Source organism: Accipiter gentilis, chromosome 19 (assembly GCF_929443795.1).
Source record: "Accipiter gentilis chromosome 19, bAccGen1.1, whole genome shotgun sequence".
NCBI lineage: Eukaryota > Metazoa > Chordata > Aves > Accipitriformes > Accipitridae > Astur > Astur gentilis.
In genome coordinates this window covers 12,807,543-12,820,668 of record NC_064898.1, presented here as the reverse complement: position 1 = coordinate 12,820,668, position 13,126 = coordinate 12,807,543, and the positions used below count along the sequence as shown (strand labels likewise).

General features: G+C 34.9%; 1 protein-coding gene across 1 annotated transcript in view; it reads left to right on the top strand.

The window, feature by feature from the left end:
- Nucleotides 1–13,126, top strand: part of DYNC2H1 (dynein cytoplasmic 2 heavy chain 1) — a 185,788-nt gene that overhangs the window by 57,092 nt on the left and 115,570 nt on the right. Inside the window, exons 55-63 of the mRNA XM_049823214.1 lie at nucleotides 580–717; nucleotides 3,112–3,225; nucleotides 4,782–4,942; nucleotides 5,082–5,205; nucleotides 5,988–6,109; nucleotides 6,803–6,889; nucleotides 8,223–8,349; nucleotides 10,128–10,269; nucleotides 10,818–10,927. Coding sequence (XP_049679171.1) covers nucleotides 580–717; nucleotides 3,112–3,225; nucleotides 4,782–4,942; nucleotides 5,082–5,205; nucleotides 5,988–6,109; nucleotides 6,803–6,889; nucleotides 8,223–8,349; nucleotides 10,128–10,269; nucleotides 10,818–10,927 — 1,125 coding nt within the window. The remainder of the gene's footprint in view (nucleotides 1–579; nucleotides 718–3,111; nucleotides 3,226–4,781; nucleotides 4,943–5,081; nucleotides 5,206–5,987; nucleotides 6,110–6,802; nucleotides 6,890–8,222; nucleotides 8,350–10,127; nucleotides 10,270–10,817; nucleotides 10,928–13,126) is intronic.

The window sequence follows — 13,126 nt, the reverse complement described above, 5'->3', positions numbered from 1 at the left end:
TAAATCAAAACATCTTCCAGGTAATATTTTTTTCAAATATATCTTGAAATAATTCTATTACCTGATTACCATAGAGCAAATAATTTAGAAAGTGTGAATAAAGAAAATAGTTAAGCATAACGGAGGCTTTGTTTTATGTGCATCTATGTTATTTAGAGAATGTACAAATATGTAGAAATAGGATAATCTGATTTGTTTCAAATTGTTTAATTTTTGTAGATTTGCTTTTAGAAGAGATATATGGAGTTAATATCAGTTAACTGAATGCTATTGGATTAATGAGAAAAAGATTATGTACTAGTTGCTGTTCCATTAAATGTTTGTTAAGAATTTTGTTTTCAGCTTTTTGATGTAGAAATAGATCTTACAGTGACATATCTAGAAGTGTACAGTCTCATTTTTGGGTTAAATAATGCTAAGAAAATGTAAATAATATTGAGGAAATGTGGAACACAAACTAAAAAATTAAGAATATTATTCTACATCACTCTTTGTTTGTGCATAGTATTTGTAAACAACCTTCATTTAAATCCATTTAAAATTCATTGCTAAATAACTGCTTCTTTTAAACTTTTATAGGCAGGTGTTTCAAAGCTGAATGAAGCTAAAGCCCTGGTAGATGAACTGAACAGAAAAGCTGGAGAACAAAGCATTTTACTCAAAACAAAGCAGGATGAGGCTGATGCTGCCCTTCAGGAAATTACAGTATCTATGCAGGTGTTGTATACAATCACATCAAAAGTGAAAAACAGATACTTCTCTATTTTTGATCTCCATAAGTGCCTGTGCTTTATTCCTTTCAAGGGCTACGAAACCTGATGCCTTTACAAGAATTTGCCTAAGGGAATGCATGAGCCCTGAGGCTTGAATAAGCTTGAAACAGGACAGAGTATTATATAATTTAAATCATATTTGAACTGATTGAGTAGGAAGAGATCAGTGGAAGTTTTGCACCTGAGTAGAATTTATTGCTGTAGTTTAGTCTGAAAGTTTTCCTAGAACTTCATAAATCCAAATTGATCCATTTTGTGTTTATTACAGATAGGAACTTTAAACAAAATATTGACAAGCAGCACTATTTTAAGTAACAAATACCAGGAACTAAATTTGTGGACTACTAGAAAGTATGTATTTCATGAGGTCCGGTCCTCTGAAGCTAACTTCAAAGGAGGTTAAGTAATACCTGTGTGTTCATCACTCCTTGAATTTTTATTCTTTAGCTCAGAGGTAGACCTTCTGTTTTTTGCGGAGGTTATTTTCTTTTGTAGTGTTTTCTCAGTTAAGTAAAATAATTGTGCAGAAAATAGATCTCTACATTGAAACTTCCAGGAATCATAAATGTAGGGTAAGCCTTAGTGAATCTGCTGTCACTGAACTGTTTGTTTTGTCACTGGTGTAGTCTGATTGGTCTGAAGCAAACTTAAATAAAGAAGCTCAGTGACAAAGACATTCTCTGTATGCAGTAAAGTAGATGCTTGCTCTTTCAAACCATTTGGTTCACAGTGCGTTAAAGGTGCGTTACTTCCCATTTTTATAAGTCTACTTCTGCTGGCAATTTTTAATACTTTTGGGGTCTATGTGCCTACTGTACATGAATTTGAGTAATGATGATTGGCTTGCTGTGTTCACTGCTGGCCTCGAAGAATTTATTATGCCATTTTCCCTGATTTCTGTTTTAAATCTGTGTCTGCTCTTGTCTAGTAGAGTTACAGGCTGTGTGGGTAGCACATATTACATTGTAGGACAAAATCAAATAGGCCAAAAGCAATGAAACATGATGGGCTCATTGACATCAGAAAAAACACAGTAGAATTCTGATGATTTAGATTAGCATAAAATATAGGTACCCTCTAACATTTTAATGTCACTTCAAATGTTCTAGTTTATGTGAGAGGGCTCTAGTACATGCACACTCTTTTAATCTTCTTTTAATCTTGCCTTAAGCAAGGCTTTTGACCTACAACTGAATTTTAAGGTTTTCTTATTCAGAGCTATCATTCACTACATGTAGATTTGCATGAAGTGCTAATCTAGTTTGACGCAGCTAATGTTGTATGGATTTGAATGTAATCTTCAATGACATGCTGGTCTATAGCTTGGCTTAAGTTCTCAGAAAGATTGTTTTTAATCTCAAGGTTTTCTTTGCTTATATACATCTGTTACCTTCTGCTACAAGTTCAACTTAGCTCGACTATAATAATGTGTTATATACTGGAAAAATGTAAACTCTGGGCTTTATTGTCTTGTATCTTTTAGGTGAACTGAGACGACAATATAAGTTATTTATGCATTTTATGCATTTATCCTCAATTACTTGTTTTGGTACTGGTATTGGTAATCCCCATTTGTATGTGGGGTTTTTTGTTGGCTTTTTTTGTTTTTTAACTTCAGGATATGTAAGGTCCTTTTTTTATTGTAGTTTTATATGCTAGTTAGTTCTTGTTGTACTGAAGTGCTTAGGAGTCCTGGAGATGGCTAATAGGTACTCTCTGCTCTATGGTGGGCACAGTACAAATCCAGGAAACCCCCCCCCGCTATGTAAACACAGTTTACAATAGATGTGTAGGACATAAGGCAGGTATCCCGACAGACAGATGGGTGCAAATTTACAAGTAAATAATGTATTACTATTTTTAGGCTACTAGGCTGTAGTTCCAAAAAACCTGCTGCTTTTATGAATGTTATAGAAAAGCAGGGTTTTAATAGTGTCATGAAAGAAACAGAAATGTGAGCAGCTACAAAGACAATGTCAGGGAGATATTATTTTCAAACGTAGTAAGAATGTTACAGAGGCCGTCACTCATACTTTTAGAGGAGTACTGACATCTTGATAAGGAATGGAAAATCAGAGACAAGGAGAGAAAAAGATCATAATGAGCCTCAAAAAATAGAGATACAGATCTTGTCTGTGATAAAGAAAGAGAAGGAGTCACAGTAAAAGCAAAAGATGCTTATTCCATATGATTTAGTTACCTAGTCAACCTATCTAGTATCAAATAGTCTCAGCTATTTTATTGTAATTGGTATTGTACAAATTGTATTACAATCAAGACTAAAGAAATGAGAGACGTAAAGGACTAAAATTTCTAAATGTTTTCTTTTTTTTTACAGAGTGCTAGTGAGCAAAAAACAGAAATGGAAAAAATAAAACACAGGATAGCAGAAGAGGCTGCAAAAATAGAAGAAAGAAAAAGAAAAATTGAAGATGAACTAAAAGAGGTTCAGGTAAGAGCTGATAAGGATAAGTAAGATTTTGCCATCTGATTTTATTTGACTTACTGAAATCCTGCCATGCAAAATGGTTCTGCAAAATTTATCCCTGCATTTCTTAAATTTTGCTTTAAATTATTTTGATATTAAAACTTTTATGCATTAGAAAACAGTATTGTATTTTCCAGATTTAGACTGTCATGTTGGCATTTGTGTTCTATTAGATCCTAACTACTGAAAGAATTTTCAGGCCAAATCTTACCTCCAGTTGCTATTTCTATGCTGCTGTGGTCTAGAGCTGAGTTCTGTGGATTTTATGGAATGTTTTTCAATTACTAGTATCTTATATCGACCAACTACATTACTCTGCTTTGGTCAAGCTGGTAATATCATAGGGCTTGGTACTGTCAGGTGAATGGAAATAGTTTAATGGGAGAGAATTTCCAGCTATTACTAAAGTCTGAAAATTATATATCCTAATGGCACTATAACAAACTGCTTGTTCAAGAGACCTTACAGCTGTTAAGCATCAGGGTTTTTTGGGAGGTACGTGTGTTCAGTCATTGCTATTAGTCTCTATTTTTCACCCCATCCGTTTTAAAAATGTACTGAAGAATAAGGGGAAAGTACAGCAACTTAATTTTTTTCCTTTTAAATATCATAGGTGCCAAGGAATTATAACCTTGTATTGAAAGTGACATAGAACTACAGGATTAGGGTAAATCCCTTTCTGTGGTCTTTCATAAATATGAAGCATGTGCAAGGTGCGCACAGTCTTTAATGATAATCTTTAACTTTCTTCTGTTTTCTTATCAATTTGTTGCTTTGTTGATAAGGGCAAAGTCTGTCTGGTTTTGTTTAGCTACTGAAAATAGAAAGCTTTTGTGACCTGTACTTCTAAGTGTCTTTACAAAGATATCCTCAGGCATGCCTATAAATAGTAATTAGCATAATTATTAAAACATACCTGTATCACAGTGAACTTTTAAGCAATGAAAGAGCAAGCAAACATGATTGATACTAATATCTATATAATGTTTTTAAATTAAAGTGCTGAATGAAGAGTTAGGGAATGTCAGGATTATAATATGCTGTTTTATATGGAAATACATTTATTATCACTTGGCAAATTTTTGATAACTTGTGCATGTGAATATCATAGAATTGTAGAAGGGTTTGGGATGACTGGAACCTTAGAGATCATCTAGTTCAAACCCCCCTGCCCTGGGCAGGGACACCTTCCACTAGACCAGGTTGCTCAAAGCCCCATCCAGCCTGAACTTGAACACTTCCAGGGATGGGGCATCCACAACTTCTCTGGGCAACCTGTTCCAGTGCCTCACCACCCTCACAGTGAAGAACTTCTTTCTTACGTCTAATCTAAATCTACCCTCTTTCAGTTTAAAACCAGTACCCCTTGTCCTATCTCTACATGCCCTCGTGAAAAGTATATACATTGATTTAGGTGATAAAATATGTAAAAAGAACAAGGAATTGTATGAAAACTGAAATGGCAAACGTTCAGTTTCTTGTATCCTCATCTCTTTCTTAATGTGTTATTGTGTTTTAAGCCACTGGTTAATGAAGCTAAATTAGCAGTTGGAAATATAAAGCCAGAGTCTTTGTCAGAAATCCGGTCACTACGGATGCCCCCTGACATAATCAGAGACATACTAGAAGGAGTTTTACGGCTGATGGGGATTTTTGATACATCATGGGTGAGCATGAAGAGGTGAGGATTTTATTTAAGCTTTAAACTTAGAGTAATTTACAATATGAAATACTTTCTATTACAGTCAGAAATAACATGTGTGCAGAAGTCTTTGGTTTCATAGGGAAATAACCTCTTAGTTATTTAATTCTTTTTACAGTTTCTTGGCCAAAAGAGGTGTGAGGGAGGACATAGCAACCTTTGATGCCCGTAATATTCCAAAAGAAATACGAGAGAGTGTTGAAGAACTTCTTTCTAAAAACAGAACATCTTTTGATCCAAAGGTATTTCCTGATTGCATTACATAAAATGAAAAAAGACAAAAAGAAAAAAAAGAAAAAAAAAAGGAGACTCAGTTGTCTGATTTGCCAACATAATTTTTAGAATGAACTTAAATTAGAGAAAAAGTGATGAATTCTGCTTACAGAATTTGTCAGTATAAAGAAATAAAAGTGTAGCAGAGATTACTGTGTTGCGTACTGCCTCTAATTGAGAATTTTGTTGGTGACTGAGGAGTGGTGGGATGAGAAGTCATTACAGAGTCAAGTCCTCAGAGATTTTTGTCACTGGTATAAATTAGAACTCAGATCAAGGAATTGTAACTGGATCCTTCTGGCCTCCTTGTAGCAGTAAGTCTTAACAGTACACTTAATTAAAAAAAGGGGGACCAGTAATGATTAAATGTATGGGTGATCTTTGAGAATTGATTTGGCAGTAGTTATAAAAAGGAATTCTTAAATACTAGTTCCTTATCTTTAAAAGGAAAGTTGTAGTTCCCTGAAAAGAAACACACTGATAAATTATGCACTAGTCTAAAACTTACTAACTTCAGTGAAGCTTCATAGTTGTAAAGGTACCTTTTTTTTTTTTTTTTTTTTAACACAGATTGATGGCCTACAATGTAATCTCTTAGTAACAATTTAAAAGATCAGTTCAGTAGAAGAGCTGGCTAATTGGCATATTTCAGTCAATAACTCGTAAATCTATTGCAGTTATTTATCTTGTATTTATCTCGTCTACTTTATACTTCAAGGACTTTCTTGTAACTGTTACTGATTTTTTTCAGAATGCTAAACGTGCCAGTGCTGCAGCTGCTCCATTAGCAGCTTGGGTAAATGCCAATGTCCAGTATTCCCATGTTCTAGAACGAATTCAGCCTTTGGAAAAAGAAAAGGCTGGCTTGGAAGCGTAAGTTAGACACTGTTACAAATTAAATGTTCTTAATTCCAGTAGTGGTGGGTGAAACTAAAGCTGCCAAGGAGGAATTGATGTTTATTAAAACCAAAAGATAGAAGAAACTGTACCTCATCCATAGGTAATAAAATGTTCATGCTGAGACAGAAGTAAGTGTGCAATATTTTGTTTTTCCTGGAAGCTATGCCTTGGATATTTTTCAGCCAACCACAAGTTATCTGTCTCAGCTGAAATGTGTCAGTGAACATCACAGATATGCTGAAAATGTATTCCGTCAGTGAAACCTGTGCTATTTTATGACACATATAATTCCTCTTTTTTCAGTCATGTACCAAGCATAATAAGTTTCTCCTTAAGAACAAAAAGATATGACATACTCTTATGACCATCTAACCTGAGCAATCTATACTGTTTGTTTTGCCAGGTCTTAAAATTCTGTATTGGAAGAATTTGTTCTGATCTTTAAGAATATGTTTGAATGGAGTGTTTGCTTTCCATTTTTAAAGCTATGTGATGAGAAGTGGTCAGAACTTTTACATGTGAAAACAGATATTTTTTTTTTTAATATAAATCACAAGAAAGAACTGTCTCTGAACTATCTCTGTGTAAATGACTTTCCTGTTACATTTACTCTTTTTTCTTTTCCTTTGGGTCCTTAGTCTTAACATAAATGTTACATCTTTGTAGTAATCTCAAGAAAACAGAAGACAGGAAACAGAAGTTAGAAGATCTTCTGAACTCTGTTGGTCAAAAAGTGTCAGAACTGAAGGATAAGTAAGTTAGGTTTGTTTATTTCAAGATATAAATAAAAACACTGATGATTTTATAGTATGAATAATAAAATTTATATAACCAAATGTAACTCCCTGCTCTGCAAGATATTTACATTAGAAGTAGTGATAATTAGACTATCTGTACACTCAGTGGAGATATATAAATACTGTTAGAATACAGTTCATCTCCTCAATCAGATGAAATGCTCCTTAGAAGTACCTGCTTCTCACTACTGACTCTGTTGGAAGCCTTCAGTGTAGACATTGTAGATGTCAAAGATAAGCAGTATATCTCTCACCCTTTAAATCTAAGAGGACTTTAATGTCTCCTTAGGACTTTGGAAACATTCCTATACAAGACTTCTACTGATCACAGTTTGAATAAAGGCAGTTCTGTTTCTTTTAGGATGGCCTACTTTTCTGACAGTTAGCTAGTTAGTGATCTCCTTTTTTCTTAGCATCTCATCAAGTACATGACTCACAGTGACATAAAAATTACTGTGGTGAACCTTTATACTTTCTCCAAATTCAGTTTAATCCAAGTCTTTTAGTTTGATGTTTTTATTAGGCAGCTAGTATAGGAGATACTTTACAACCTGACATATGTGTATGTTACTAAAAGTCATGTTTTGTAGTCTGCAAAAAAAATAATAAATTGGAGAATTATTCTTGTCATTCATCTATATAGTGATGTCTTAGATTAACTAGATACTATATATTACAGTTAAATATATTACTTGAAAAAGGTGGGTTATCAAATGCATTAATTATTTTCATTAAATATTAATTAAGCTAATTAGATATTAACTATTACAAAATAATACCTAAACCTTGCCTGTTGTTTGGGGCATGTTCTTACTTCGTGGTAGTTTACAAAGTAGAGTACTGTGCATTGAACTGGGGTCATCCGTGTGAATTAGCAATATTTTCCTTTAAAGGTTTCAAAGATTAAATTTACCAAAATGTATAAATGTGTAGTATGGTGTTGAGCCTGCTATTGGCCTAAGTGCAGAATGAAACACAATCACTAGAATCAAGTCAGGCTGTTTAAATAGAAGGAGGAATGATTTTCAGATGTTATAGTCTATACTGCAAATATGTTTTTAAATCTCACCTGTGAATCTATCTAAATTTTGTTAGTTAAAAGTCTAACAAGCTCATCTGCCAATTAGAAGCAGAAGGTATAAAAAAGAATTGTAGCTGTGTTCTTCATGAACAATAGGGGAGGAATTCATTACAAATTCAGTCAATTAAACTGCCTTGAAAATAACTGTCCATAAGTTAAGTAGTTCATGATAGCATGGTAACAATTACAAATGGTAATTGTTTTACAGGTTCCAGAGTAGAACAACAGAAGCAGCAAAACTTGAAGCAGAACTAAGTAAAGCTCAGAAAACATTGAAAGCTGCAGAAGTACTGATAAATCAACTCGATAGGGAACACAAAAGATGGAGCACCCAGGTTAGTGAGAATTTTCATAAATACATCTTATAGCTGATGACTTGAAAATACAATTTTTGCACTGTTTGGACAATGTAAGTTATTGCCATTCTGCATGTCTCCTAACTGTGCCTATATTTGATTTCTCATTAGAAGTAGAAGCTTTTCTTCCTTCTGAAACTTCCTTTTACTTCACTGTACAAGTTACCTTACCTATATCACATAGCTACAGAATGTGTAAAAAAACCCCAGTATATAATATAGAACATACAATGTTCTTTGACGTTTTTCAGTCACAGTAATAACACAGTTGTTGTGATGGCTGATCACGTCAGCAGTTGGACCCTCCAAAATGAGATAACATTAAAAGGGACAGATTTTGGGGAACTATTAAACAATCATAGTCTTAAAACATTATCTCTTTTATGGCATCCATGTTGGAAATGCAAATGTAGACCTACCCAAAATGGTGGGTTGCTTTTGAAGTCTTCACTTATGTGTTTGAAACTTTTCTGCTTCTAAAGTAGGGAAAGTGAGCATATCTTACTTGCTCAAATGATATATTTGGGAGAAACTGGCAAGCCTTTGGACACACAGGCCCTTCGTCAATCTGAAACAGAAAGGAAAATTTCAAGATATATATTTAAGCTGAAAGTAGCTGTCACCTCCAGAAAGTGATACCAAGCTATCTTGGGTATCTCAAAATGGAAAAAATCTCCCTGCTGAGAAACATGGTCCTGTATCTCCATTGACGCTGAAAAAAAGCCTAAACAATTAGACTGAATTCCTACATTTTGAAGAACCAAAGTTAGGGATAGGTGAATCCTTCCTGTAGGCTGACCAGCATAATGGAAAGAAATGGAAGATTTTCTTCTTAAAGTAGCTTTACAGCTATTCTATCTGCTATAGTAAGGATTGGGTGTATTTGAACCCCAGAGTTTAAATGCTTCTAAAAGTGATTCCTCACAGATTCTCACTCTGGTACATTAGCCCTGTCATTGTTCAGACTATCTGTTAATGGTATGCTCTGGACCAAACTGGCAGATATAGTGGTCAGGAACTCATCCCATATTAAGAATGGTGAAAAAGCAGTATTCATCTCCTTTTAAAGTAAGGAGGAAGTAATAAAAAGTTGCTTTTTTTGATCATGTATCAGACTTCTTTTTTAATGTCAGTTTGATTAAAGTGAAAAAGTGGCAGTACTTTCAAACCATTATAGCAGTCATATATTATTTTGATACACCCTGTTTTTCTCCAAAATACTGGAACATTTCAAAGCAGTGGTGATATAGTGCAGATAAATTATTTGGAGATATATGATAAATGTATTTTACCATGTATGTCTGCAGCAAATCGCACTTTTAAGTGTAATAGATACATATAGTATTTAGTATCTGTATACATATTGCAAGTGGTACTCAGTAGCTGACTGTGACTGTGACTAGGGTCACATATTTCTTATTTTTCTTACTATAATACTATTTACCCATTTGCTTATAAGTGACAAGGTGAACTTCATCAGGTTCTTAGATTTTTAGTAGCTGAATTCTCAGAAACATCTGCCCATGCTCTAGCCCAGAGCTACAAAGAACTTTTCCCATACTTTAACGTGTGTGTTGCTGTGGCTTAGCTAGGTATAGATACCTGAAATGCAAGAAGAGAGACTGTCTCAACTGTATTCTCAATAGCAGGCAAATTTAATTCTGATTTTTTTAGTAACCGATGAGAAATATTAACAGTTTTTGTTTTCAATATACCTATACAATCTGTACTTTTTTTTTTTTTTTTTTTTTTTTAAGGTGTCAGAGATAACAGATGAACTGGCTACGTTGCCTAAAAAAGCTCAGTTAGCAGCTGCATTTATTACCTATCTCTCTGCTGCTCCTGAGGATCGGAGGAAAACCAGCTTGGATGAATGGACCAAATCGGCAGGCCTTGAAAGTAATTTTGCGTGTCTGTGTCTGTTTGTGTCTGTGTATAAGTAATTAAGCTTGATTGAGGAAGTGAGAAATGCCAGTGAGTTCTAACGAACAGTCTCAATTGTCCCCAAATGAAAAGTGACAAAATTTTCTTACTCAATAAATACTTGTGTATACAGACTGACTGTTTCTTAGGATTATCCTATTAATTATTAAGATTATAAATACTTATAAATTCTTAAGATTCAGCTCCATAATCCTTGCTTAAAAATAAGTTTACATGAATGAATGTATTCACATTAACTGTTGTAAATTTGCCAATGCATTTTGAATGCTTCTGCTTTTGCAGTAATCATTTTTATTTATGTGTGTTAGTAACACCATTAAATATTTTTTATAACATCAACTAGTTAATAGTAATAAGTTCAAGCAATAAAATAATAAATTTAAGGGAAATCTACATACTTGCACTGTGTTAGACAGAGTCTCCACTGTATATAGAGAGGTAAATGCTTAGAAATTACGCAGACTATAAATACTAGCACAAACTTATACTCTTTCATTTATCAGAGTTCGATTTACGGCGGTTCCTGTGTACAGAAAGTGAGGAGTTAGTTTGGAAAAGTGAAGGTTTACCTTCAGATGACCTTTCAATAGAAAATGCTCTTGTCATCTTGCAGGTAAATTTGTTTTTTTGTCTCATCTTGGAAGTATTTAAATTTCTACAAATTTCAGTAATGTGGCATCTTTCTGGAATTTTGAACTATTTCATTTGTGTTATTTTATTAGCACCACAGAACACACACAGAGAAACAAATACTTCTGCAACTCTGGGTATTCTGTAGCAAAAGGAAAAAAAAACAGTTAAGAAAAATACATGTTTTTCTTTTTTGCTTTTACAATTTTCTTCCACATGTCGAAAAGATAAAACCTGGTATCGGTCTATTCAGGCTTAAAGAGTGACTAATCATTAACACCAATACAGTCAGTAGAAGATTATGTTCTATATATGTTCACTTTGACATATCATTTCTAATACTTTTTTTTTCTCAAAAAAGGAAAAGGCTATATGCAGATACATTTCAAAACATCTAGATTTTAAACCCTCAGATGTCATCAGATTAGCTCTGTGATATAGGATACAAAATGCCATTTAATTAAGGCCAATAGCTAATAGACTTGAGAAAAGAATGGTAATACTATGCTTATAATTATGATTCAGTTTTATCATATAGTTGTATATAAATATATAATATATAATAAATATACATATGCAATCGCACAATTATGTACATAATATTGTATTTAAGATGTAGTCATTTATCAGATCTGCTAGAAAGTAAAGATTTAACGCCATGAGGAGAATCTGCATTTGCCACAGGTAGTTTGCTTGGATGACTGATGATTTGATTCTCTCAAATCAGTTACAACCTTTTCTCCAATTTAAATTTATCTTGCTTTATCATCTTGATGTTAGATCTAGTTAATGCTTTCTCAGTTTGATTAAAAAGGTTGTCAATAAATACCATTTATTGACATAAATACCCTTAAAACTACTTATATGCTATAATCAAATCTTATTTTCATCTTTTTCTGTAGTTGAATAGATTGAGCTTTTAAAAATCTCACTGTGCCTGAAGAGCTTTGTCAAGCCCTCACTCAGCTCAAATAAGTTTCTTTGTGTAGTTTTTTTCAGCATCCTTTCAAAACTGGAATTGAACATGGTATTTTAGCAATGTCATCTGCAGGACAGTTCTCAAGCTTTTGTGCTCATCATGTTTTGATGCTTGGATATTGTCTGCATTTCCCTGTCTTCCAGTTTGAGATCTGTGTAGTTACCCAGTTTGGAATAGTAGGACTTGGAATCTAAAAAAAAAAAACACAACAAAACAACCCTGAAAGTGTTCTTCTATCAGACTGAACCAGAGAACTGCTGAAAATACATGCTTAATCCCTCAGCAAGTTTGCTGATGACACAAAACTGGAAGGAGTGGCTGATACACCAGAGGGTCAAGCTCTGCCCAGAGGGTCCTTGACAGTCTGGAGAAATGGGCTGATAGGAACCTCATGAAGCTCAACAAGGGGAATTGCGAAGTCCTGCACCTGGGGAAGAGCAACTCCATGTACCAACATGTGCTGGGGGCCACCCAGCTGCAAAACAGCTTTGCAGAAAAGGACCTGGGGGTGTCCTGATGGACACCAGGTTGTACATGAGCCAGTAATGGGCTTTTGCTGCAAGGAAGGCTAATGGTATCCTGGGTTGCTTTAGGCAAAGTATTGGCAGCAGGTCAAGGGAAATGATCCTTCCCCTCTACTCAGCACTGTTGAGGCCAGGGCTGAAGGACTGTGTCCAGTTGTGTGCTGCTCATTATGGGAGGGACATGGATGCACTGGAGAGAGTCCAGTGAAAGGCCACAAAGATGATTAAGGCAGTGGAGCATCTCTTCTATGAGGAAAGGCTGAGAGAGCTGTGACTGTTCAGCCTGGAGAAGAGAAGGCTCAGAGGAGGATCTTATCAATGTCTATAAATACCTGAAGGGACAATGCAAAGAAGGCAGAGCCAGGCTCTTTTCAGTGGTGCGGTGCCCAGTGACAGGACTGGAGGCAGTGGGCATAGACAGAAACACAGGAGGTTCTGTCTGAACATCAGGAAACGCTTTTTTACTGTGAGAGTGACTGAGCACTGGCAGAGGTTGTCCAGGGAGGTGGCAGAGTATCCTTTCCTGGAGATACTTGGAAGCCGTCTGGACATGGTCCTGGGAGAAGCAGCTCTAGGTAGCCCTGCTTGAGCAGGGCGTTTGGACCAGATGACTTCCGGAGGTCCCTTCCAATCTCAACCATTCTGTTATTCTGTAAAATCTTAAAGGCACGTCAACTGT